The sequence below is a fragment of the Coptis chinensis genome, chromosome 8, assembly GCF_015680905.1.
Source record: "Coptis chinensis isolate HL-2020 chromosome 8, ASM1568090v1, whole genome shotgun sequence".
Classification (NCBI taxonomy): Eukaryota; Viridiplantae; Streptophyta; class Magnoliopsida; order Ranunculales; family Ranunculaceae; genus Coptis; species Coptis chinensis.
Window position 1 is genome coordinate 3061511 of NC_141463.1, and position 27988 is coordinate 3089498.

General features: G+C 33.9%; 3 protein-coding genes and 1 long non-coding RNA gene across 7 annotated transcripts; 3 read left to right on the forward strand and 1 right to left on the reverse strand.

The window, feature by feature from the left end:
- The first annotated feature begins 134 nt into the window (after positions 1–134).
- Positions 135–8802, forward strand: LOC147479335 (uncharacterized). Of its 3 annotated transcripts, XR_015206603.1 has the most exons (10): positions 135–175; positions 296–412; positions 515–606; positions 1136–1208; positions 1322–1475; positions 1692–1769; positions 2439–2553; positions 2701–2877; positions 3573–4005; positions 8005–8802. It is a non-coding gene; the product is annotated as an uncharacterized LOC147479335 (long non-coding RNA). The 3 variants fall into 3 exon arrangements; XR_015206602.1 differs by lacking the exon at positions 1136–1208 and having other exon boundaries at positions 3960–4005; XR_015206604.1 differs by lacking the exons at positions 1136–1208; positions 3573–4005.
- Positions 8803–8941: 139 nt separating this feature from the next.
- Positions 8942–12956, reverse strand: LOC147479336 (uncharacterized). Of its 2 annotated transcripts, none has more exons than XM_086581148.1 (8): positions 12843–12956; positions 12630–12736; positions 12180–12371; positions 11988–12100; positions 11148–11470; positions 9753–10000; positions 9504–9616; positions 8942–9413 (listed from the first exon to the last, which is right to left on the reverse strand). In XM_086581148.1, exons 5-8 carry the CDS (start codon positions 11178–11180, stop codon positions 9352–9354), a joined length of 456 nt encoding a protein of 151 aa, XP_086437274.1. In that variant the 5' UTR covers positions 11181–11470; positions 11988–12100; positions 12180–12371; positions 12630–12736; positions 12843–12956; the 3' UTR covers positions 8942–9351. The 2 variants fall into 2 exon arrangements, with proteins under 2 accessions (XP_086437274.1, XP_086437273.1); XM_086581147.1 differs by having other exon boundaries at positions 12180–12402.
- Positions 12957–18706: 5750 nt separating this feature from the next.
- LOC147479337 (disease resistance protein RPS5-like) lies at positions 18707–23981 on the forward strand. The gene is given in 5 exon segments (XM_086578270.1): positions 18707–18871; positions 18953–19028; positions 19370–20452; positions 20454–22537; positions 23836–23981. Coding segments are annotated over 3 exon segments (3282 nt in total). The 5' UTR covers positions 18707–18871; positions 18953–19028; positions 19370–19371; the 3' UTR covers positions 23953–23981.
- A 627-nt stretch (positions 23982–24608) lies between these two features.
- Positions 24609–27467, forward strand: LOC147479338 (uncharacterized). Its single transcript, XM_086578271.1, has 3 exons — positions 24609–24748; positions 24825–25019; positions 27010–27467. The coding sequence occupies exons 2-3, from the start codon at positions 24834–24836 to the stop codon at positions 27199–27201; spliced, it is 378 nt and encodes a 125-aa protein (XP_086434397.1). The 5' UTR covers positions 24609–24748; positions 24825–24833; the 3' UTR covers positions 27202–27467.
- The last annotated feature ends 521 nt before the right edge of the window (positions 27468–27988 follow it).

Here is a 27988-nt window from a genome sequence, read left to right on the forward strand (position 1 = left end):
TACTCTGGTCGAGAGATATGAACTGGACTTCAATAAGACCGGTCTACATTTATTGCCCTTTGAACTACAACCCGGTTGAGGAATGGTTCTTTCATAGATTGAAAGTCGGTCGCCCAATTCAGGTCCGAATTGAGGGGGTTAAAATAACGCAACTTGGCCATGTTAAGGTTAAAAGGTTAAAATCTTTATCTCAAGCACAATGTACAATTCAAATTTACAGCTATAGCTACATATTATTTTATTTTTATTTAGTTCTTAAATTTCTAACACATTCAGCTGTGGAAACACATTACAGGATTTGGCCACTGCCTTTATTCAGGTTCTTGGTAATGAGAAAGCAAGCAAGCAAATCTTCAATATCTCTACAGAGAAATATGTCACGTTTGATGGGTTAGCAAAGGCGTGTGCTAAGGTAATTATAACAGAGAATATAAAAGAATTCAACAAATGTTGTTCACTTGTTCAGGTTGAATTTTTTTCCTTTTCCCTTATTTGATTCCACTAATTTTTCTAGGCTGCTGGCTTCCCCGAACCTGAGATCGTTCACTATAAGCCTAAGGAATTTGATTTTTTGGTAAAAAGAAGGCATTCCCATTCCGTGACCAGGTAAACACATACTAAATCCACTATAACATCTACTAAATTATGGCAACAAACATTTCAAAGAACGTGTGCAACAGAGAAAAAGTAAAAAAGAAAGAAAGAAAACATTGTACTGTTTTGTGTTTGGTTAGGGTGTGTGTGTGTGGCGCTACATGAATGCTAAGTCCATGGTTATTTATGTTGTTTTCTATGCTAAGTCGGGATAGTGCAGGAGCTTGACTAAATGTGTTTGAGTTAGGACATATTTATTGTTTAACTTTTCAAAAGTAGGGTCAAAGATAAAAAGGTGCTCATCTGTGCTCAAGATGATTAGCTTATCAGATGCATCGTTAGATTGTCTTGAAGCATGCTTGATGAATAAGTTGAATGTCAGTATTGTTCACCATGTAGTTCACATTTTAGAGTTTTTGCATTGTATTAAATAATGGCCTGCAAATTGAGTTTTTCAATTTGCTTATTTTCCCAAAGTCTAATTTTCTTCTTTCTAGGTGTTTAACTAAGAGAGGTTTATTTTGCTTTTTATTCTTTTCAGTGTGTGTTTCCTTAACCATAGTACGTTAGTAGTTTGTACTCTACTGATCTATCACTTGAAGCCATTCACTTAGGTAGTCATCTTTCTTTTCAATTTAAGTTGATTTTTCACTTGAAGTGTCAGTGAGTTTTGACATAATAAAGATCCCTAATATGTCGCTTCCGTTTTTTTCAATGACATAAGCAGGCAACCTTACATATCAGGAAATCTCACAACTTTTAATTTTACAAAGGACGAAGGTGCCAACTCCAAGCAATCCTATAAATGGCAAAGGGAATTGCTTAAAGTGATCGGAGAAGCACTTCCAGGAGATCAAGCACAAAATATTGATCCTAAAGTGGTAATGTTTGTTATTGGGATTAATTGGGTACTCTTTTATGATTTAAGGGTAGGAAATCTTTTATGTGTAGATAACGATGTCCATTATAGGGGAGGTTGTAAATCTTTCCATTTTAAGGTTGAAAAGTTGACGAGTTATTATGTAGTGCAACTGGTATTCTGATATGGGAACTGAAATAACATCTTCGGATCTTCCTAATATCTGTTTTTCTAACAGGGCTTATACTTAAATCATCTTTCTAAGACATTTTAACTGGATGTAAGTTGAGAGCATCAAGGCAAAGGCAAATCATCAGTAAGTGTGTGTTTTTTTTGGTCATTCACTTCAATGTTTTAATAAAACTAAACATATATCATAAATAGCATATACACTAGAAAATAGACATGTATTATCAATTTTTTCCAAAAGTTGTCTGTTATGTTGTGCTGGATTAGGTGTAAGAAGATTTTTATTTATTTATTATAATGTAGTAAGGCGATGTGTTTCACAAAAATAGAATACAACTGAACATGAATTAAGTATTTTTTTACTTTGACATTTAAAACTTATGTGAAAACATTTAAACATAAAGAGTGACCTACCCAAGCTTTACCAAAATGTTTACGCCATTGCAAATCAGTCATTAACTCGTGCAGTTTTATTTCAAATACCCGAGCAACAATATCAGAGGCATCTTCAGGTTTTAGTCCCTTAGAAACCTTGTCCAATGCCATTTGAATTTCAGGCCACTTAGGGTTGCAAGTAAATGTGGTGAAAATGTCAAGAGTTCCAGCCCATCTGGAAATGGCTATGGCATCCTGATAATTTTGTACCATATCTCTTGGACCACCTGTAAAAGACGATGGTAAAACTAATCATTTGTCATTATAAATTAATTTTTAAAACTTGTAAGTGAGTTTTGGGGATTTCAATAGACTTAATTACCTATAAAAGATGATGGTAAAACTAATCGCCTACCAACAGATGCAGGTTTAGCGTCCCCAGAAACAACAACATCAACCAAACCTTGGTACAATTCTGCACAAATAGTATGTTGGTTATTTCTAACCCATGAAAGCCTCATCTCCTCAACAGCAGTGTATGCATCTACCCAAAACTGTAGCTTCAATCATTTACTTTTGACTATTGTTAGCCCTTCATTTCCTCTCATTTGCATTCTAAATGCATAATACTCTCTCATGGTAACATGTTGTCACTTTACTACCATTTCTGTACTTGGTTTCAGGCACATATCCATCAGCTCCGTCAGGAAATAAGAGAGGGTATTGCATTGACATAAAACTTGGAAAAGTTTCATCAATTCTCTTTAAGCCGTATCCTTTCTTGTCAACAATAATGTCACGGTGACCTTGAGATTCATCTCCATTACCAACAATGAGAGCAGCTACCTCATTAAAAGTTGGTAAGTTGTAGAGCCTTCCATTAGTTCCTCTTGTGCTAATGAGTCTTATACTAACATCAGCGGTTTCAAATTCTTCAAAACGATCTCTCGCCATTTTGTAAGTCTCAGCTATTTTGTTGTTTTCATTTAACATGCTAATGAGTCATGCTATAATGTTTGGATCCAACGGTTTCTTCTTTTCAATCTTTTTACTAAAAGAGTTCAATCTGTTTTGTACTTTGTTGCCTGTATCATATATGTATAACTGCCCAAATTTAGGAGTCTGGTCTGGCACAAAGGGAAAAAACCAAATTAACTCTTAAAGAACATGTAAAAACAGAATTATTAAGAAAATTTAAATGGCTAATTATTTGCTCCATTTTTCATTAAAGAAAATCATATCTACGGAAAAAATCTAATATTCTAGCCAATCAAAAAAAAAATCTAATATCCTAATATCTAAGAATCTAATATTTTGAAATATTTTGAAGAGGGTATTGTACTTCATTGGCTGTATCATATATGTATAACTGCCCAAATTTAGGAGGTGTACCTAGAATTGATAGCAGGGAACCAATTTTGTGGTGATTTTGTCCGCTGATCTTAAAAACATATGGTTCCCTACCATTGTTTTTTTTTTTTATCAATTACTCCCCTAGTTGATGTGAAAGCAAACATCATGTTATACGCCCTCATGTTTTCTCTATAATTTGTAGACATTGAACCACCTTCAGAATCTAGTAGCTGGTTTAGGAATGGAGGTGCATCAGCTAAAAGAGGAAGCTGAACTTTTCCATGGAGGCAACATATTCCAAACTTTGGTTTCTTGGTCTGCTTTGTTCTACCAACCCTTTCTTCATACCAAAGTATTGCTCCATAAAACGAACACATAGACTTTGGCTCTCCAAAATTCCAAGCTTCATGACAATTTCCTGTGTTAAACACAAACATATAAATTTTTTTAGGAATTTTTATCATAATTCAAAATTAAAATATATTGAAAATCTTACTTTTATGTTCAGTTTCATTTGATATGTCTTTTTCATCACCATCTGATTCACTACTCCTCATTTGTAAATAATAATCTCCGTCTAAATATACAGACTCATTAAACTAAGCAACAACGGATTTTTTCCTCTTCTTCTTCAGGTCAGCTCTTTTTTTATTGGAAATTGTTTTCATTAATTCATTTCTTTCCTGATTTTGCATACACTCAACACCAAGAGGCCTTTTCCTTTTTTCTACTAAATAACTCATTCAATTAGATCGATTAAGTTTACATTCTGCTTTGCTTAAAATTGGATAAGTGTCTGCAAAATCAATCAATTAGTGTTTTTCTTCCGCAATATTTGTGCTAGTGTATAACACAACTCAACAAAGAGGAGAGGGTATATGAACTGATATTAGGTGGACTCATTTTCACGGCAGATTAGATTTGGAATAATAACCATCAGGATTCACTTAAGCAGGGTAGAGAGCATGAAGTTAAATCAAAAGCATGAAATTTCTGAAATGGAAACACTTTAGTGTTTTCATCACATTCAATAAGCTCTTTTGACCCTTTACTTGCTATCCTATAACTCATTAAGTTATTCTTTGAAGTATTAACATTAGTGTTGGCCATAGTTAGAATTTATGTTTCGTTAGATTTGGAAAATAGAGATCCCATGACCATGTTCAGTAGATAAAAAATGGCTGTTAATGCATGTTTCTGTTTTTATACACAGACAGTACATATGCATGTGCAAAAATGTCAATAGAATGAGTTCGTTTGGGCTGGTTGCAAATAATGCTAGAATCATCATGAGGTATTGGGTACCATCACAACTTCACAACCACAGAGAAAAGCCCAGATCAAAGAGTGGAGGTGTAGAGTCAAATAGAATAGTAGGTAAACATAAAGAAGGTTAAGGCTGGAAACAGAATATACCTCATAAAACGCGAAGATGTGGTATACCATATAGCATAATAATTATTATAAAATCATTCCATTTCCAATTCAGTTGATTTAAACTTAAAACTTTCATATTGAAAAACTAAAGAAAAATAAAATAAAACAATCTAATAGTTTATGCTGAAAAAATAGAGCAAGCACTGTCTTTCTGACATTTACTCTCATAATATAAGGAATATGTGTGATTATTATTGTTATTATCAGAGTGTGTGTGCTTATCTAGAACTTCAAGGTTTTTCGCAGACTTAAGGGACAACAACATGCTAAATTCTAGGCATGTTTGTGCTTGAAATACTTTACCGCTGCATACCTTTCCCCACAGAGTGAATATAGGTATTAATATTGAATCAATACCTATTGTTTCCTTTGATTTTATTCTTGGCCTTCTTGCTGCTCTAGGTTTTGCTCTATTTTTTTATGCTCTACCACTAGTTGAAGCACGCTTTGATGTTCACCATTGAAGCTATACAGTTGAGAGTTTTAAGAAAGTTGAGTTTGATATAAGAAGTTGAGTTTTTGGTTTAGTAGGTTTTAGGAATTCAAAATCTAAATCGGCTTCGAGTTTTAAGAAATAAGAAGTGGAGTTTTTGGTTTAGTAGGTTTTAGGAATTTTGTTTTATTAGGATTCATAGAGTTTTAAGAAATAAGAAGTTGAGTTTGTACGTATATTTTGATATTTGAGGAGGCCCAAATAAATACAAAATAAACGAAGGAGTCTATGAGTCATTAATAACTTTTTGTGAAAATCGTTCTGATACAATACTAATTTCATGGATGTATTAAATTAGTACACCCTCACCCTGACAAACTATGCATTATTTGCATGAGAGCATTCTTCTTTTGGGCAACTGTACAAAGTTTCATTTAGTAAAGATGAGAATATTACTTACTTTGTTGTGCCATAGCATAGGGATTCCAAAAACTACACTTACCAAGTCATTATTTATCAGACTTGTGATTCTTGTGTATCAACTGGACCTTCTGTTATACCTTATGACTACCACATAAGTATGTTCCTGTTGACACTTTATATTGATCAAGTTCTAAAACCTACTTAACCCCACAACTCGCAAATGCTACCAACTTTACTTTAATTAGCTGTTCAAAGGGTCATTTTTAGATTTTCTTAGGCCGCAGCCAAGTTACTACATCAAGAAAAGTATCAAGCAGATAAAACTTTGCACATCTTGTTCATCGACATCGACATTTCATTTCCTTCCAGTTTTCAGCAATCATCAGTACATCATATGTTTCCATGATGTCAAGCATCTCAATGGTCAGCCCTTTTTTCTATAGCCTACCTATTGAATTAAGTCAGTGAGCAGGCGTGCGAATCCCCTTAGTCAATTAATTAGCTAGCAGGCGAGGAATCTAATTCCATAGGGATTGAATACGGAGCTTGGCGGGAGATTTCTTGTTTCTTTTCTTCTGTCTGTTAGCCATAGCTTGCAAGGGGCTTCCTGTGGGTTCAGTGGAGGCAGCATCCGTACGACCACTTGGTTCAGCCTAACTTCCTTCCATGGTTAGGGTAAGGGAAGAGGAATACGTGGAGAGTGCAACCACTCGTTCTGAGCGAAAGAAGGCATCCGCCGCTTAGGTACAGAAGGGCAAAAGCTTCTCTGTTAGCACGGGCCTATCAGCTCTTCCTTAATACAATTGTTTCTTTTCTTCTGTTTGTTAGCCATAGCTTGCAAAGGGCTTCCTGTGGGTTCAATGGAGGCAGCATCCAAATCTTTCTGGATGGTGGCCAACTTCTGAGAATCCAGATTCCAGGGATTGCTTAAAGCTCGCCGATAGGCAGCAATAGTTTCATCAAAAAATCTGGCTTGCTTCCACAGACTTAGGAGAAACTCTACAGATTTGTGAAGTATCTCCTGCAACTTGCAGTCCTCAACAAAACTCTCTGGCAGACCACTGGGCAGTACGGCTTCAACTGTGTCATTTGGAATTCCTTCACTTCTAACCTGAAAGAAAAACTTTTTCAACCAAACGCAGCTCTTTGAGAACATCATGAGTCTCCATTGACTTTTTCAACCTAAACATTTTACTACGATTCTAATTAAGGCACTCAGGCATCCTTTGATTTGATTTCTTGGAATGCCATTTTCAATATGACTTTCTTTGGATAGCATGTGCATATCTGCGATGTCTAACAACCCATATCCAGAGATGATGTAGTTGGAGAAAGGGATTGTCATAACCTTTATTCTGCTTGGTTGAGTGATGACGGATAAGGACAGCTTCAACTTGGATGTCCTAAAGAACATTAGCATTATCGTGCCTCTGTAGCTAACATATCTGGGACAGGCAACAACAGAGAATTCACCTATAAAACACCATCAGTAATGCATTTGTCTACCACTGATTTGGATAAGCTTCTCTATACTTTGTGTCTTCTCCCTTCAGGCACTGTCGTGCAACATTGCTTGCACGCCTGTTTAGAACCCTCTTCGTTTGGTGTTCCTTTCTTCCGCAACATGGAAGCCATAGTACACTTCTTCTCTTTCAGAAATGAATCACTCTCAGTTGCTGCTCCCAATGTTTCAAAATATGAGGTTGATGTTATATCAACTTCACGCAGCACTGATTCATTGTGCACGCAAACTTTTGCAAGCTTTGTGTAGTTGGAGAAAGGGATTGTCATAACTTTTATTCTGCTTGGTCAAGTGAAGACGGATAAGGACAGCTTCAACTTGGATGTCCCAAAGCCAACGCGCCTGGTTGAATATCTATTATGTAACCCTTCACACAGTATGCTATATGGCATAATAATTTGGAGTTCGTAAAGAAACCAATTAATTGCATTAAAATTTCATGTTCTGTGGACTGTGGTCTTCTTATTAGTTGAAGATGTTAGTGATTTAAGGGCCAAGAAAAGGACAAAAAGACTACTTAAATGTATCATTCAATATGGCAACCATTGTCATGATGTTTATCTATCTTATGCAAAGCAGGATTTTGCAATGGGAATTAATAAACTTCATTATTGATTTTTATACTTTTTCTTTTTTTCTCAAGCCTATGAGATCAGAAGCCTGATTTTATAGGGACCAGGTCCTTTGAATTGTTATATATGCTAATTATATTTCTCAACCCTATATGCTCAGCTGAATCATTTGACTTTGTTCTCTAAACATTTCAGCATTGCATTATATTCTCTATATGCTAAGAATTGTATTACTTACATTTCTCAGGTAGTGGCACAGTTGGCATTGTACGTCCTTCCTGAAGCAAAGAGGGAGAAGGTGATTGCAATCAAAAAGGATGATGCAATTGCCCTACCTTTTGGTGTTGTTACCTAGTGGTGCAACAAAGATGACGCTAAGCTTGTTGTTCTTTTCTTGGGTACAACCTCTAAAGCCGACAAAGCTGGTGAATTTACTGATTTCTTTCTAACTGGAACAAATAGTATATTCAAGTCCATGCCACCACAACTTGCAGTTTCACATTCACAGGAGTACTCATCAGCTTGCATTATACAATCCTTCATCCAGGAATGATCTGCAATGCAAAATTAATTACCAATATGGAGCAAGAGATAGGCGGACTTCAACGGGTTCTCTGGCAGAGTCTTCCTTGAATAGAGATGCCTGATATTTCAACTCGACAATCTTTTCTGCTTAGTCTACCCTACCCTTCTAGTTCCAATCCTCTATGATTAGCCCAGACATCCCGTTTTCCACCCCAATCATCCAGGAAAGACCCCCAAGGCATAATCGGGGCTTCAGCCATAAGACTTTTCTTTACAGAGGTAAAACCAGACCAGACACCTTCTCCATCCAAGTTTTTGCTATCATTTGACTCTGTAGAAGTTCTATTCTTTTCCTCATTAGCCTTAGGAATATTTGTTGGACTTGACACCCTGTTATAGTATTTAGTATTCTGGTACATTCGAGGAGTATAAGGAAGAGTTGCAGAGAGAGACTAAAGTAGAGGTCGATGACTAATGAAACTTTCACAATTGAGGTACGTCCCCATCTCGTCGAGAGCTGTTACATTTGTCTGCGCACTTTGTATACTTCCATACAATTGCTTGTTGGGATTGGTTTAGTAGTTTTTAGGAATTTTATTTTATTAGGATTCGTATGAAAGGCTGGAAGGGTTTTTTCAAAAGATTTGTTTGTACGTGTGTTTTGATATTTGAGGCGGACCAAATAAATAAAAAAAATAAAAGAAGGAAAAAGTAGCAAATCTAGGGAGGTCAAACTAATTTATAAAGTTGCCTCTTTTTTAGGAGTGTATGAGAATGCATGGTTTGAAAAATAAAGACATAAGATGAGGAGAGAGGTAAGGTGCGAGCTTTTATATATACTAGCTAAAATGCACGTGGATTGAAAATAAAAGTGTAGGATGAATTTTGAGTATTTACATATGTCAAAATAATATAAAAGCAACATGCCTCAATATTAGATTACAAAATCTAGGCTTTCATGCCTATACAACAGAAGTAAAACTCAGTCCAAAATTACGAAATTGTTTATGCTACTAATTTGTTAGCCTCTTGCAAGGGTTGATATTTTTATCTGAGTTTTTTTTTTAACTTAGTTGCCAATGATGGTCCAAAGTTGTTTGCAATACTCACGCAGCTTGCTCTTGACAAACCCTGCCAAAAAAAAAGGAGCCCAAATTCAATCTGATATAAGAAGGAAGAGCATATATAGTACAAAAAAAAAATAGAGATGGAAGAGCTTACCAAAAGTGTAACCATTGCATAATAGGTTCTTCGATCGCTTGATGGCCGACTTTACTTCTCCAGAAAGTTTACTCATCCAACCAAATGCAGGATCCTTGCTAAAATCAGCTCGGCTGATAAATGAAGATAGAGACCATCAGATAGACCATATTTCAAGAATTAAAAGCAAAGGATTTGTATGACAAAAATCAGCTTCCAAAGGAATAAAACACATGAAAAAGGTTAAAATTAACCTGACATCTCTTTTACCTGTAGAAATCATGTCTATGTAAAGGATCAACCAAAACCCAACATAGGAGTGTCTCATAAGCAGCATTACCAGCATTGGCATCAGTGTCTTCACTCATTTCAACCATGCCAATTCCCTCATCATGAAGCACATCCAAAAGAAAGCGTCCATAAATTTCATCACCTACATGACCTAGTGAAAGGCAGCTTAGACCTATTCTTGCTGCAGCGATAACCATGTTGCAGTTACCACCAGCTTCCCAATATTTCTGTGTGCATAATCACATCAAAAGTCAGCCATTTAGAAACATACAAAAAACTGAAAAATTGTACTTTCACCATCAAAATCACAATAGCAACTTCAAGGAAATGCAAAAAGGCATAATTTACTTTAAATAAATAAAATAAAAATACAAATAAAATAAAATAAATACAAACTGCAACTACTTGAACATTCTAGTAGATAAGAACATGCTATGACCTCAATATCTGATTCACTAAAGTATATTAGCTATAAAAACAATAGCATGCATAATCTGTAAAGCGATTATTCGCTCCACTGGTTGATGGTTCCCATCAAAGTGGTATACCAAGTCATTACTATGGACTGAAGTTGAATGATGCATACTAATATCCCTATTGGCTTTCACATGATTTAGAAAATCCTTTCGAAGAAAGAATAGTAGGTATGTGATGGTAGGAGCATATTGCAACTGGTAATGGAAAGAACTTGAGTGACTGTGACCTTGATCCAGTCAGGGTTGCTGAGATTAGCTACCAGTCACATGACTGGGCACAAGAGCAAGATTCTTGCCTTCTAGAAGCAAGAGGAGAAGATTTTCATCCCTTTCCAATTTGCAGATAATACTATTGCATCCTAGATTCCTAGGCAGCAAGGCGGATCAATGCATATGCCCAGGGGCCATCATGCATTCTTAATCATTTTTATGATCAACTTGGTCAAAAGTTGGTAATTGATTGTGAGAACAAATGCCCAAAGCTTTACACTGTCCAGTGGGTTCTTTCCCAAATCTTGCAATCCTGGTTGAGAAGAAGCATAGGTCTAAATCCATTTGGAATATCGTCATCAAGTGCTTAATAATTAATACAATTTAGTAAGCTTAAAAGGTTGATTCCCTCTTGACAAGTAGAGTACCACCAACTATCTATTGAGCTGAAATGAAATCTTCCCATAATAAAATTGATCAAAGCATGACTTTTAAAAATGAGACTTATACCCTCTTTCTTTTCATTTTTGTAAGATACTTTTTCTTAAACATAGCATTGCTACCCAAAAATGTGAACAAAATTAAGCAAAATTGACTAAAGTACATAAAAATCAAACAAATAGCTATTCTAATCAAAATGATACAAAGGGTATTTCTCAAATGTAAATAAAATCCGAAAAGAACATACCTTATCAGGTTTCGAAGACGATAACTTATCCATATAAGCTCTTCTCTCTTCAAATGAAGGAGGAGATAAAGTAGGAACACTAAGAACAACATCAACACAGAGATTCCCAAGTGTTGCAACATCAACATATTTGATTATAATGTCCTTTCTTGCTTTCTTATCATTTTCTTCTACAAAATCATTTAAAGAACTAAAAGAACTTACCAAGTCTGCCTAAAGATAAATGTATAAAACAACCTCATTCATGTCGCCGGCCAATCTTTGTATCATATTAGCCCCGAACGAAATTAATCCATGGAAGCTTGTATCATAACGAAAGTTTTCTGCAATGAAGATTTCAACATCGTTGTTTCAATTCATACTTTTGGCCATTTTTTGCAGACTTCCAAAACATTCCTTGGTATTGGGATAATTCCATAGATAATCCACTTCAAATATCCAAACTTCATGCATCACCAGTATCAATGATACCTTTTTGTTCATATATATATCTAACTGCCCTACCACGGCTCTGGAGAGGTAATTCTTGCAGCAGCGTGAATAATAACAACATTGTTATGAGGTAAAATTGTCGTTAGTCGACTAAGACTGCATTTCAAGTAAGGTCTAAATAATGGTGTTTTTAAGAACACAAACCATCTGTTGTTAACATTAATCACCTCACAAGTTATGGAATTCCCTTATATTAAGAGTGGTGTCTAGGACTCTAGGAGTGTGTTTTACCCCTAAAAATAATAGTGCATCAAAGTAGACCCATCCCATGTTGTAGTGCTGCCTGAATACAAAGGTTAACAATGTCTAAACAAATGACATAAAAATTATTTACAAAGAAAAGCATACCTCTGCAGCCGCCATACGAACCGTTGGATGATAATTCAAGCCTAGATAATCATTTCCTGAAAAGAGAATAAGTTTTCGCAACGACTCGGGTGGTTTCATATTTCCATGACCTCCTATAAAAATCACAAGAGCCACTGTCTTTCAATCCAAAATTTACTCTAACTATCTAAAAAATAATGAATGGTAACTTACCAGAGCTAAGAACATTATGAACCCATTCCTAGAAAGTGAATTTTGAGAGTTGAATTTCAACTGAAGAACGGTCCCATGATTGTAACCCATCGAAAGTTTTGAAATCTATTTCATGTGTAGTTGTTGTTGAGACTGAAATGGATCGGAGTGAACGAAGTAGATTCAGTGTATCTAGTTTAGATACTGCTTTCTCTACCAACGTGTCACAAGAAGAAGTCATTTTCTGAGATAAGCAAAACTAAACCGATTACAGAAAATGATTTGAGAAACTAATTTTCCCAATAATTTAAACAATAACAAAAAAAAAAAACTAAAAAACCAATAGAAATACACAAACCTATTGTAACATCGAGAACAACAACAAAACATGTATAAAATTGAACAATAACGACAATCCATTCAAGAAAATCGTAGAAAATAAATAAAAGAGTCGATCACTGTTAAACTTACCAAGTTCTTGAAATCAAAATAGTGAGAAAGTTAAAGTAGATAGCTTTTTCTTCTTGCGAGGGAGAGGGAGTGAGATTTGGAGAGACATGTGATATTAGAAACGATGTCTGGTACCAAAATAAAGCAGGGAGATTTGGGGATAAAAATATAATTGAAGAAGGATCTGAAAGAGATGAAGACAAATCTATTAATAAAAATATAACAATGTCTCACCTCCTCCATGGCGTGTGATGGAGTGATGGATATGAAGAGATTGCAGAGTGAGAGTGAACAAAAAATAGTATTAGTTCCATCCCTTCGCATTCTCACCCTAGACTTTTTATTTTCTTTAACATCTAATTAAATTATCCAATTATTACTAATTAAATGCAATTTATGGTGGGCGTAAAATTTAAAATGGCGTGGATTTGATTTTTTAATTCATCACCTCATGGAAATGACCGATTACTCCTATTCAAAAGTGTTAAACATTTTAATTTAAGGACAATATCGGTACTAAGAATTTACAAAGACATAAAAATACCAAATTGTCCTCATTAATAAATATCTAGGCAGTTGATTTAAATATTCATTTAGAGACATTATGTGCAAGAAAAAACACTAGGATGAATTTAAGAGCCACGATCATTCTAGAATATGATGCTAGTATATCTTTAGATATATATTATAGCTATACCCTCTTGACTCTATTTTTCAAGGCTTTACAGAGTCTCCAACTTTTTCTAAACTCTAATACTAATTACGGAAAGAAAAAAAAAATCCAAATCTTTAGATATATTATAGTTATACCCTCACCAATCTATTTTTTGGAGCACTCTAGAGACTCCAATTTTTTCTAAACTCTATTACTAATTATAAAAAAGTAGGATATAAATAAATAAACAATCTCATCTAGAGTTTCACAGAATGTCCAATTTTTTCTAAAACATATAGCTAATTACGGAAAAAAAAAACTAAATTGCAAAAAATAATATTTTCAACCAAAAATGATTTTCCTAAAATCCTTACGCCACAAAGAATAGTTTCCACACTAATCTCAGACGAAGTTTAACATAACAAAGTTTCTTTCTATAAAATAATAATGAAACAATGAAATAACAAAGGAAAAAATGAATTGAGTTGCTTGAACATTTACTTTATGCATTTGTTAACCACACATATAACTGGAAAAAAGGGGAAAAAAAATAAATTAATCATAAAATAAGTAATAGTGTACACCAAAAACAAATAAAATTGTATTGTATGCAATATATATATGGGTCTAACAAATAAAGTTGAATCAATTTGAGGTGTAAAATTTAGTCATAGTTAAGGATTTCAAAAACCACATGCCACAATAATTATGATATATTCTAATTAAATTTATGAATTTTATAATTTCCAATTTTAGCGGAATAACGAGATTCAGTTAAAACGGACGTTGGCTTAAATAAATTATATAACTATTGATTTAGTTAAAATAGACGTTGGGCTTAAATAAATTATATACCAAACCAAACCAAAACAAAACAAATTACACGTGGAAAATTAAATTATATAAAAAATAACATCACAAAATATATAATAGCAATTGGAAAAAAAAAAAACCCCAATAATAACAAATATTTTCAAATATATATAATACTGCATGAAACTAACGTCAAAGAACAATTACCGAGAAACATAAAACTAGATGCAAATGCATTGAACTAACCTCAAATAATATTTAACAGGAAATTGGAAATTGGATGCACATGCAAATATTAAACTAATAAACTAATCTTAAAAATTAATTAATAGACAATCAGAATATTGATACAACTGCATTAAACTAACCTCAAAAAATAATTAACGGAAAATCAAAACTTAGATGCAAATACACCAAACTAACACCGACAAATAATTGTCGGGAAATCGGAAACTGGATGCAAATGCATTGAACTAACCCTCAAAGATTAAATTACCGGGAAATCGGAAATTGGATGCAACTGTATTGAACTAACCTTAAAAAAATAACTAAATTGCAAAAAGCAATATTTTCAACCAAAAACGATTTTCCTAAAACCCTTACGCCACAAAGAATAGTTTCCACACTAATCTCAGGTGAAGTTTAACATAACAAAGTTTCTTTCTATAAAATAATAATGAAACTACGAAAGAACAAATGAAAAAAATGAATTGAGTTGCTTGAACATTTACTTTATGCATTTGTTAACCACACATGTGACTGGGAAAAAAGGAAAAAAAAAAGTAAACTAATCATAAAATAAGTAATAGTGTACACCAAAAACAAATAAAATTGTATTGTATGCACTATATATATGGGTCTAACAAATAAAGTTGAATCAATTTGAGGTGTAAAATTTAGTCATAGTTAAGGATTTCAAAAACCACAGGCCATAATAATTACGACATATTCTAATTAAATTTATGAATTTTATAATTTCCAATTTTAGCGGAATAACGAGATTCAGTTAAAACGGACGTTGGCTTAAATAAATTATATAACTATTGATTTAGTTAAAGTAGACGTTGGGCTTAAATAAATTATATACCAAACCAAACCAAAACAAATTACATATGGACAATTAAATTATACAAAAAAGAACATCACAAAATATATAATAGCAACTGGAAAAAAAACCCCCCCAATAATAACAAATATTTTCAAATATATATAATACTGCATGAAACTAACGTCAAAGAACAATTAATGAGAAACATAAAACTAGATGCAAATACATCGAACTAACCTCAAATAATATTTAACGGAAAATCGGAAATTGGATGCACATACAAGCATTAAACTAATCTTAAAAATTAATTAATGGACAATTAGAATATTGATACAACTGCATTAAACTAACCTCAAAGAATAAATAACGGAAATCAAAACTTGAATGCACATACAGCAAACTAACACCAACAAATAATTATCGGGAAATTGAAAACTGGATGCAAATGCATTGAACTAACCCTCAAAGATTAAATTACTGGGAAATTGGAAACTGGATGCAACTGTATTGAACTAACCTAAAAAAAATAACTATAAATTGGAAACAGGATGTAAATGCGTGAAACTAATCTTTACAAATAATTAACGGAAAATCGAAAACTGGATGCAACTACACTAAACTAATTTCAAAAAATAAATTTGATGCAAATGCATTGAACTAACCTCAATAAATAATTAACGGAAAATCAGGAATTGGATGCAAATTCATTGAATTAACCTCAAACAATAATTAATGGGAAATAAAAAACTAGATGCAAATACAACCTCATCGAATAATAAACGAGAAATTGGAAACTGGCCGGATGCAAATGTATTAAACTAATCTAAAAAAATGATTAACGGAAAATCGGAAACTAGATGCAAATGCATTTAACTGAGCTCGAAGAATAATTAGCAGTAAATTAGAAATTGGATGCAAATGCATTAAACTACAGCAAAGAATAATTAACAAGAAATCGGAAACTAGATGCAACTACATTGAATTAACCTAAAAAAATAAATAACATAAAATCAGAAATTAGATGCAAATGCATTGAACTAACATCAAAATATAGTTGTGTTATATGTTGTGGGAATGTCTCGATAAGTATAGTTTTGCATTTAAAACGGTGTTTATCTAATCTTTTTTCGTATAATTGGGAACACCTTGCTATTCAAGCAGCTTCAATATGAACTTTATTTTATTAGACAATTTCATAAAACTTCAATCAAATTTCTATTATTAAACAACAAATGAAGTTGAAGGGTTTTATCAATGGCGAGTTATTTTTTTTTTAGTAGAGAGTACGTGAGGTTTTCATGTTATAAGAAATTTGGATGAGTGAGCAATATAATATCTGTATATAATAGTTATACATATACAGTTGAATATATTTTTCAGAATAATTAATATGACAGGACCCGTTCGTAGATAATCTTTGAAGATCCCACATAGTGAGTCAGGTATATAATTTAAATAATAATTAACAGAAAATCAGAAACTGGATAATGTTTGATGATCCAATAAAGTAAATCAAGCATAATTTATTTTTATGTCATGTTTGCAAGGACACTACATATGGATAAGTAGAAAGTTGGTATTACACACCATATTGGATAATTAAAAGAAAATCGAAAACTTGATTCAAATACATTGAACTGAGTTCAAAGAGTAATTAACGGAAAATTAAAAACTTTATGCAAATGCAATAAACTAAAATCAAAAAGTAATTAATTAGAAATCGGAAACTGGATGCAACTGTATTAAACTAACGTCAGAGAATAACTAATGGGAAATTAAAAATTGGATGCAAATACTTGAAAAATATTTAACAGTAAATTGGAAATGGTATGCAAAAATGTATCAAACAAACCTCAAATAATAATTAACGATGAATCAGAAACTGGATGCAAATACATTGAACTAACCTCAAAATATAATTAACAGGAAATCAAAAACCAAATACAACTGCATTGAACTAACGTCATAGAATAATTGACGGGAAATCAGAAACTACATGCAAATACATTAAAATAACCTCAAATAATAGTTAACGAGAAATCAGAAATCGGATGAAATTGCATCGAACTAATTAAAATCTCAAAGCATAAATAATCATAAATCATAAACTAGATGCAGATGTATTGAACTAACCTTAAAGAGTTATTAATGAAAAATCAAAAAATTGTATGCAAATATAATGAACTAATCTAAAGACTAATTAACAAATATATAAACATAAAAAAAAATGGATGCAAATGCACTGAACTAACCTTAATGAATAATTAACGGGAAATCATAAATTTGATGCAACTGCATTGAACAAACCTCAAAAAATAATTAACGGAAAATCGAAAACTTGCTGCAAATGCATTAAACTAACCTCGAAAAATAATTAATGGAAAATCAGAAATTGGATGCAACTGCATTGAATTAACCTCAAAGAATAATTAACGGAAAATAGAAAACTGGATATAACTGCATTAAACTAAAATCATATATTAACTAACAGGCCGGGAAATCATAAATTGGATGCAATATCCTTGATGAATATTTAACGGAAAATCAGAAACTGGATGCAAATGCATTAAAATAACCTTAAAGAATAGTTAACTAGAAATCGAAAACCGGATGTAACTACATCGAACTACCCTCAAAGCATAAATAACCGAAAATTGATTGGAAACTAGATGCGAACTAACTTCGAAAAGTAATTAACGAGAAATCAGAAACTGGATGCAAATGTATTAAACTAACATCAAAGAGTAATTAACGAAAAATTGGAACCTTAATGCAAATGCAATTAACTAATCTCAAATAGTCATTAACGAAACATTGAAAACTAGATGGAACTGCACTGAATTAATTTTAATGAATAACTAACGGAAAATCGTAAAGTTGGTGCAATTGCACTAAACTAACCTTAAATAATAATTAACGGGAAATAAAAAACTTGATACAACTACATTGAATTAACCTCAAAGAATAATTAATGGAAAATCGGAAACTTGATCCAATTACATACATTGAACTAGCATCAAAGAATAATTAACGTAAAATTAGAAACTTGATGCAAATGCATTGAAATAACATCGAAATATAGTTGTATTATATATAGGGAGAATATAATATCTCAACAAGTATAGTTTTGCATTTTAAGTAGTGCTTATTATAATTATTTTATTATGATTGAGAATGTATTGCTATTTATGTAGCTTCAATATCATCTTCGCCACATTGAGCATTCTCACAAAATTTCAATCAAACTTCTATTATTAAACATAACAACCAAAATAAATCGACGGGTTTTACTAAGATTTGGTGCTTTCGTTTGATAGAGAGTGGTGCAAAAAATTTAAACAAATGATTAATATAATTTTCATATTTCATAGCTATAAATAGTTGCTAATATTTTTTAGAATAATTTAATATAACGACACTCGTTCGTAGGACGGGTTCGGAAGCTAGTATATATAAATATATAAATAGATAGATAGATAATAGATAGAGACTTGACGTGGAGGCCCATAATCGGAACTTTTTGGGTTGGTTGAGTATTTATTTACAAAACTCTATATTGGAAGGACATGCTCGAGTAACCAGTCCTACACCACTAAGCTTGGTCGCCTGTCTACTTTAGTTTCACACATTGTTTGCTTTTCAAAGTATTTCTTATTTCTTTTGCAAGTGCTCTGAGCTTCCCTTAGTTGGATGACTTGGATCAATGCGTGTGAAGATAAATCAAGAATCCATGCTTCAGGTGATCAGGTCAGTTGGTCTCGAAGTCACTTTTTTATTATTAATGCTGTATTTTGCATTGTTCAATATTTGATTTGTTTGTTTGTATAGTGAGCACAAATATTGGAAAAAAAAAGGAGTGATCAAGAAGTTAAGTCATCATAGAAAGAAGCTTTCATTGAAGAAGGTTAGAACATTTCTTTCCAATTTTGCTTATTGTTACTCATTATGATTTTTTATTGTTTGTGAGTTTGAATCCACTCAAGCTACAAGTACCAATTTTATCTCTTAGCCATCGTGTAGCATGTATGACTGTTAATATCCAAACCAGATTACCTGATCAACATAAAAAGCATAAAATGAGCTAAACTTTACGTTGTGTTCAGCCACCTGTGGAGGTAGCTACTGCCGTATCAAGGTTACAATAGCTGGTTTGTTAGTGAATAAAACGTTGGGAGTTAAGAAAAACTTGTAATTGGATCCCACTGTTCTGCCTTGAATCTTACCTATTTAATTGTTTTATGCCAGTTATGGAGGCTCTTGCAGCAGTTGTTGCCACCATCGTTACTTGTGCTTTGAGTTACTGCATGTACACATTTTTAAATGAGCATTGGAAGTATATGAAAAGCCCCACAAAAGAAATTGAAATGCTGAGAAATATAAGACGAGACTTGAGTGACAAGATGACTGATATAACCGTGAGACTGCACAAGGAAGAACAGGAACATAGAAAGAAACCCACGAGGGAGGTACAAACTTGGTTGAAGAATGTCCGAAATGCCATATTTGATATAAATGACATTGAAGAGGAAACCAGGGTAGGGAAAATATGCCTGATAGGTGTGTTGCCTAACTGCCACTTGAGATTGAATCTGAGAAGACGAATTTCAGAGAGAACCGTGGATGCTACCAAGCTTCTCGACAAAAGCTTCTCTGACGACTCTTTGGCAATTCAGATACAAGAGAAGGGAATCCCAATGCCAACACCAGGAATTGTTGGGAAAACTACAGCTGAGAAGAACTTGGAGATGGTATGGGGGTGCTTAATGGATGATGAAGTCAGGAAAATTGGTGTTTTTGGGATGGGGGGGATTGGCAAAACGACAATTTTGATGAAGATTAATAACCGGCTCCTTGAAGAAAAAGTTTATTTTGATAAAGTTATTTGGGTCACAGTTTCCAAAAATTCAAATATCCACAAGGTACAAGATGATATTGCAAAGGCAATTGGTCTAGATTTTTCAACAGAAAAATGCTTATTGAAAAGGTCTGCGTTGCTGCTTAGAGAGTTAGAAAGAAGAAAGAGAGTAATGCTCATCTTGGATGACATGTGGGATGCATTTTTTCTATACGAGATAGGAATTCCTGAGCCCACAAAAGCCAATAGATGCAAGCTCGCATTATCTACGAGGTCTATTGAAGTATGCCACAGGATGGGATGTCAAAGAAGAGTTGAAGTTGAACTTCTTTCTAAGGAGGAATCATGGGAATTGTTTGTGGCTAAAATTGGCAATGTCCTCACACCAGAAGTAACAGAGATTGCGAAGCTTATAGTTGATGAATGTGATCGTTTGCCCCTGCAATCATCACGACTGGTGGAGCTATGAGAGGGAAGGATGACATTCGAGAGTGGAGATTTGCCTTGAAAGACATGAGGGACTCTACTTGTTGGGTCATGGACATGGGAAAGTTTCCAAATGTTTGAAATTCAGTTTTGATCAATTGGGGAATGAAATTATTAAAAAATGCTTCTTATGTCGTGCGTTGTATCCTGAAGATTTTAAAATCCCAGAGGGAGACTTGATTGATTATTGGATCAATGAGGCACTAATTAAGGAACGGGGTAGGCAGGATGAGGTTGACAGAGCACAGTTTATTTTGAACAAATTAAGAAATAGTTGCATGTTAGAAAGTAGCACTCTAGGTCCCCGTTCTTATGTGAAAATGCACGATTTATTAAGGGATATGGCCCTCAAGATCACTGACACCAGTCAAAATGTGTTGATTAGAGCAGGCACAAAATTGGAAGAAATACCTGATGTGGCTGAATGGGCTGAAAATCTTGAAAAGGCTTCACTGATGTGGAATGAAATAAAAGCTATATACTCTAGTCCCAAGTGCCCTGGGTTCTCCACCTTACTACTCCAACAAAATCCATTACAGAGTATAACGAGAGATTTCTTCGTGCACCTGCTTGGTCTTAGAGTTCTTGATTTATCTGAGACTAAATTAGAGGTATTGCCGGATTCAATCTCTGAGTTGGTGAATCTCCGTGTGTTATTATTGTCCAGGTGTAAGCAATTGAAGAGAATCCCATCAGTGGCCAAGCTCCAATTGCTGGAAGTATTGAGACTGGACTTAAGTGCTCTTACTGAACTGCCTGAGGGGATGGAAGCACTAGTTAATCTCAAAATCCTGGATCTTTGGCAAGCAGATTTGAGAGAAGTACCCATCGTATTAATATTAAAGTTCTCTCTCCTCCAAGAGTTATGCTTGGATCACCTCCGAGAAAGAGAAAGTGGAATTACTTCCTTGGAGGATTTGCTAAGCTTGAGACAAATGGAAAATCTTACCGTCCACTTCCCTTGTTTGTCCAACTTCATTATCAACTCTCAGATTACCAAAGGTTTGAATAGGTTCAATTTCATGGTGGTGGACCCTAATGAATGGCGAGATATGGAGTTGAAGATGCTTAGTTTAGAAAACTCATATTTGTATTGGAAGAGACTTGTGTCAGTAAGTAACAAGATCCATCGAATTCCTGATAATTCCCTTGTGCTCCCTCAAAACACTCAGTACCTCCGCATTCAGCAGTTTAATGATCTCACAAGGTTTTCAGAACTATCGTGCTTGAAGGAAGCAAGGGATTTGAGAGAGTGTCGCATCATCGCCTGCAAGAAAATGGAGTACATAATGTGTTCAGAAGACGTGACAGAGGAGAAGGGCCATCTTCTACAGCACGTGGAGATGTTGGAAATCGAGAAATGTCCCAATGTCAGGTTTTTGTTCTCGTCTAACTTGTCCAAGCAATTCCAAAAGCTTGAGCAGGTTAGGGTCGTTGATTGTGGTGAATTTGAAGAAATAATAATAGCATCAGAAGATGAAGAGATAGAGGGTGAAGGGAAACAAGAGAAGAGTGAGGGGAGCTACAGTAGTAATAGTAGTATTATCATCACGCTGCCAAACTTACAATTCATACATTTGGAGAAGGTAAGAGTGAAGAGGCTTTGGTCGGGGATAACAGTTTGTAAGTCTTTGAGGAAGCTTGAAGTATACGCATGTCATGAGTTGAAGACCCTATTCTCAACTAAGTCATTGCAGCACTGCCCAAACCTTGAAGTGATTACTGTTTGTAGATGTAGGAAAATGGAGGAACTACTGACAGCAGGCGAAGATTCTGGAGAATGGAGCACCAACAATACTACTAGTACCATCAGAGTCCCTAGGTTACAGATACTGTGGTTGAAGGAATTACCCAAACTGGAAAGCATCTGGAAGGGAGTGATGGCTTGTGACTGTCTTCAAAAAGTTGTAGTAGTTAAATGTGTTCAACTGAAGAGACTTCCTCAGTTCAGCGCAGAGCATCAATTTTTACCACTTACACTCAAAGAAATCAGAGCAAGCAAAGAGTGGTGGGATGCACTGGAGTGGGATCACCCCTACGAGAAGAATATTCTTCAACCCTTTTTTAAAGAGGTTTCCATGCCCACAAATCTACTATCTATATATAAAAGAAAACAATAGAAGACTAATATGAGAGTTAGTTAGTTTTTTTTTTTTTTTTTTTTTTTTTTTTTTTTTTTTTTAATTTAATTTAATTTAATTTAATTTTAACTCTAATATGAAAGATCTTTGAAGAGTTTGAGTGCATTTCTAATTCTTATATTTGGAAGTTTGAAAGATTTCCCTTCCATATATTTGATCAAATAAAAAAAATTACTAAAAAAATAGGTGATTTCTTCTGAATCAAACACAGTGGATTTTCAAATGGTTAAAAATAGGCGATAGCCAAAAAACTAATCTTATATTTGATCAAATAAAAAAAAAAACTAAAAATAGGTGATTTATATAAACTAATTTAAATATAACAAATCATACAATTTTAGTATCTATGATAAAACACCGAATTTATTTCAACTTATTTCGAATATAAGAATATATCATGGCTTCAAAGAAGTTAAAAATAATTATACAAAATATATAATAGAAAAAAAAAAAAAAAAATTATCCGTAATGACAAATATTTTAAAATAGGGGTGAAATGAAACTTCAACAAAAACAATTAATTTGGAAAATGGATGCAAATCGTAGAACTAACCTCAAATAATATTTGCGGAAAATCGGAACCGGATGCAAAAATCGAGCATTAAACTAATCTTAAAAAATAAAGTTCTAAAATTGCGTCATGGATACTCTGCATTAAACTGGATTAATAATTAATGAACATCAAAACTTGGATGTTTATACATCAAACTAACATCAAAAATCATAGATGGATGCAAAGGACACCTCTTTAAATTCGGTTTCACAAAACCTAATCAAAAAAAAATTTTTATAAATTTGGGAACATAAAACTGGAACTAATCTTAAAAAAATAATTAAAACAAAGTTTAGGCAATTGATAATCTCAAAAAAATATATTTGGATAGTCAAAACCTCAAAAAAAAATAATTAACGGAAAAACTAGATGCAAACTCATTGAACTAACCTCAAACAATGTGTGAAATTTGGGTGAGTCCTGCCCTCCTAACACAAAAGCCTTTACGAAGAAAAAACTTGATGCAAATACATTAAACTAATCTCACTTTATGTTAGAGGTTAAACCTCAAAAATACCTCACTTGCAATTAAGTGGTGGCTCATCAAAATGGGACTTCAAAAACAATTAATAGAAAATTGGGAACTAAACAACACACAAGTATTTGAAATACTGGATGAAGATTCCAAAAAATAAATAATGGGAATGGAAATTCTTCAACCAAAATTTTTAAAGAGGTTTCCGTGCCCACAAATACTTATCCTAAACTGCGTAATATTGCTTTGAAGGTTAGGGCTGGTGATCAAGCCGAGTTGCTCGCGAGCAACTCTCACTCTGCTCATTCAATAATATGAATCAAGTTTGAGCGCATTTTGAAAATCAAGCTCAAACTCAAGATACTCACGAGCACTCCAAGCTCACTTTTTACATGGTTCGTTAACACTTAATTAGGATAATAATTTATGTTAGTGTGTTGGATTATAGTTACTCAACACATATTTACTGTAATCGTATTATATACTTTTGTTTTGCTAATCAGGCGTCCGGGCCAGCTTAAGCACCTCGACTAATCCCGGGGAGGGGAATCGAACTAGTGACCATTGGAGAGCAAACTCAAGGCCGGACCAGTTGTGCTACCCCTCAAGGTTAAAAGGAGCTCAAATGGGGAGTCGAAACTAGTAACTAATAGTTGTTAGATAGCGGTTTATTGGTTTGAAGGAATGATGGTCATGTAATCAATCGCGGTGTTTCTGTCCTCTATTTGTTTCCTTACAGTTCAGTGAGTGGAGACATGTATTATGTGTGAATGATATGATATATGTAATATGGATTCTCTTGCTATCTGACTATATTCATAGAAGTATTAGAACTCTATCTTCCTAAAGCAATATAACAATCCACTTCAAGTCTTCAACAAATCTTAATGGTTTTCTTGGTACAAATTTTCCATTGAAACTAAATAAAGAAAAGACAAACATTCACCCCCAAGTCCCCAACCAGGTATAATTTGGTTCAATGTAGAAAATCAAAGTGGGCTTGGAGGCCTACAATCGGGATTGTATTGGGCTTGGTGACAGCCTAAAATCTTCTTAAACCACTCGAGCAGTCAGTCATCTCTCTCACTTCTCAAAACCCTCTCGCCTCCAACCGGTAAGTAACAAATTCGAAATCATTTTCTCGTCATTTCAATATCTCATTTACTAACTTCATTTTCATTAATATTTAGTTAGAAAAGATGAACAAGAAGAAGATATTTAAATTAGCAAAAGGGTTTAGAGGAAGAGCCAAGAATTGTATTAGAATAGCAAGAGAAAGAGTGGAGAAAGCTTTACAGTATTCTTATCGTGATCGTCGTACCAAGAAAAGGGATATGCGTTCTCTTTGGATTGAACGTATAAATGCCGGTAGCCGCTTGCATGGAGTAAGTTTTTTTACTTTACTCATTATAGAGCAGATTATTAGCTTTAGCTCTCATATATTTTTCATTCGTATCAATTGTGCAACACTTGGTACCTAAATATTAAATGGGAACTCAAATGCTTTCGTGAAGAAATTAATGGAAAATTCAAATGTATCACTTGCTTTTTAGACAATCTTACTAGTTTGTAAGAATCAGTGAGGAAAAGGGTATGGTGTTTGGTGTAGTTTGGATCGGGTTCATATTTTTGTTTTTCTCATTAAGAGGTTCGTCGCTCCTTTCTTGTTCTTACTTGTATAACACAGAAGAACGTTTATCAGGTTTTGTTGTTTATTTTTATGGATTATCAAGTGAGTGGAGTGAACGATCTAGGCTGGGGGAGGGGCATGTGGCCCAAAATTCTATTTGGTAGGTTTCTGTCTGTCCTCATTCTCTTTTCTCATCTTCTTCGCCAAACATTCATTCTTCTCTCCAATATCTCTCTCTCCTCCTTCTTCACCCACCCAAAGCCGCGGTCTCTCTCTCTCACTCCCATTGCTTTGCAGTATACTAGTTAGTTTAAGAACCACGTAAGATTCACTATCTAACATCAAGATTCCATATGTTATTAAAAAAAAACTGTCTTACACGGACACAATGTCGTTCAAATGTTTTGTCGTTAGGATTCTTTCTTCTAACCCTAAAAGAGAAAGAAGGTGAGGAAGAAGAAAGAAGCGGAAACAGGAGATAGATGTGTATAATAGTGGATAAGGTCTTCGATGACAAGTAGGCAAAATAGCAAATGGATGGCCTCGAATAGTTGTTTGAAGGAAGGTGAAATGCCAAAGAGAAAGGGAAAAGACCAGAGGAGAGGAATTTTGAGCTTGGAAATTGTGAATCTCATACCCACTATTTATTGTTGTATGGTTGTTTGAATCAAGCATGTTGGTTACCTAGTAAGTTTTCATATTTCTTTTATGAGTTGGAGAAAGCAGACCCAATACTTGAGCACATGTAGGTCACAATACATTTGTGTCTGTCTTTGAGTGTCTCTGAATCTTACTTTAGATTTAGTTAGGGAATCAAATGTCTAATATCATGTTTTAAAATATTAGATTAAGTTATGAGGTCTACTTATTTAAACCAGAATTTCAGTTGAATTCAGATACGCATATCAATAATACTTTAGGAAAAGCAGTTAATTGAAAAGTATTCTCTTGTGTTCATCCACAAATCGAGCCTTCCTTTTTTTTTTCCTAAAACAACAGTATACCATCATAGTTCCAGTTCTCAAATTTTACTATAAAGACTTCCATTTCCTGTCGTCCACATCTTTTTTCTGTTGTTGCTATCCCTTCCATGCAATGTCTTGTGGAAAAAAAAAAGAAGGATTTTGGTTGTTGTTCTTACAGGAAAATATTCTTTTACGTTTTAGTTGAGTCATAAACGTATGTCTGGTGACATTTAAATCTTAGTTTCAAATTTGCATTTAAAAAATCACCCGGGATTAGTAAAAGACAATTCTTGTATTTAATTTTTAATGAATATATTTCTTGTATTTAAATCCAGATAGTTGAAATTCTCGACCACTAAGCAGGTTTTCTTGAGAATCAAGCAGTATTACTGAAGAAAAATGATTTATTTGAGTTTTTAGGAATATTTTTCAATGAAGGATGCATACATGCGTTTCAAAGAAAAAAATAGAAAAAAATTCGAGATATTGTGAAAGTTTTGTGGAAGTGGTTAATCATGCAGACTGTTGATTTGTTGAACTTTTTGACCACCTTCATGTATAGTTGTATACTACCTTTATTACTAGGCAGTTTTTGTTTAGGTTGAGAGGTAAACCACGTGGATGATTTGCATTTTCTTTTTCTTTTTTTTTCACTCAGCAACTGCATTTGATCAAACTGTTGTACCGTATTTGAACTGCTGGGATGCCAAGGAGGCAAGGAAATGTTTATGCTGTAATGTTGATCTCTGGTTGTTTTTTCCTTTTTCCCATCTTTGTCAGGTGAATTATGGGAATTTTATGCATGGACTTATGAAGGAAAACATCCAACTTAACAGAAAGGTTCTGTCTGAGTTATCAATGCATGAGCCATGCAGCTTCAAGTCCCTTGTTGATATATCTCGTAATGCCTTCCCTGGGAACAAAAAGGTTGTCGGTATTCCCCAAAAGCAAGGGTTATCAGTTCTTGTATGATCATCTATTTTGATCAGCTTGGAAACCATCCTTATGTTATTTTGTTAAATGTTTTGTTAGTTATTCTTAGGAGTTTAGACATCAATGGAACTGATTTGGTACCCATGAGGTTTTTATTTTTCTATTTGAAAATATTTGGTTGCAGCATTACCTTTACTTAGAAGCTTATGCAACCTGAGCTCAGGTTACTTTGCGACATATGCTTTTGGGAGAGTTTGTTTTATTTATTTAACTTTTCCATATGAAGAATTTAAGATGTGTTTTTTGGCTTTCGCTGTTACATGTGGAAGTTAAGGATTAGTAATCCCAATTTACGGCGATGCTTATGCCCAGATTTTCAAAGGACCGTTCAAACAAGTTTTTTAACTAACAAAATCGAAAACAAGTGCAAAATTGAATCTGTGCATTACAGTACAGCAGAGCACAGTTGCAATGCATTCCTCATGGTTTAGTTTACCAACAGTGCAATAACTCAAGAGTAACTCAGTGGATAATTTTTTAAATACTGTCCAAGTGAGCCAAATTATGCTAAAGAAGCGAATTTGAGGAGATGCGGGTTCTGTTGTTCAAGTGTTTTCTTAAGCCAACTTGTAGCACTCTAATGGCCTCTCCTGTGGGCGAAAACAGAGCTTCTCTCTTAAACTCTTCTCTTTCATCTATCCTACAGCGTGTAACCTCTTAGCCGTCCTAAGTTCACTTCTCATATAGGAAGTAGGAGAACCCCTGATCCTTTTTCTACATCTAACTTTATCAGCTTGGGAAAGCATCTATGGACATCTAACTTTAT

Bases quoted from the DNA above. Each gene is read 5' to 3' on its own strand.
- LOC147479336 (XM_086581148.1), bottom strand. From the start codon at position 11,180: ATGGATAAGTTATCGTCTTCGAAACCTGATAAG. The intron at 10,001-11,147 runs GTATGTTCTTTT...TTATGCACACAG, and splicing joins CGTCTTCGAAACCTGATAAG to AAATATTGGGAAGCTGGTGG. The intron at 9,414-9,503 runs GTAAGCTCTTCC...TTTTTTTGGCAG, and splicing joins ATGCAATGGTTACACTTTTG to GGTTTGTCAAGAGCAAGCTG.
- LOC147479338 (XM_086578271.1), top strand. From the start codon at position 24,834: ATGAACAAGAAGAAGATATTTAAATTAGCAAAAGGGTTTAGAGGAAGA. The intron at 25,020-27,009 runs GTAAGTTTTTTT...CATCTTTGTCAG, and splicing joins CCGGTAGCCGCTTGCATGGA to GTGAATTATGGGAATTTTAT.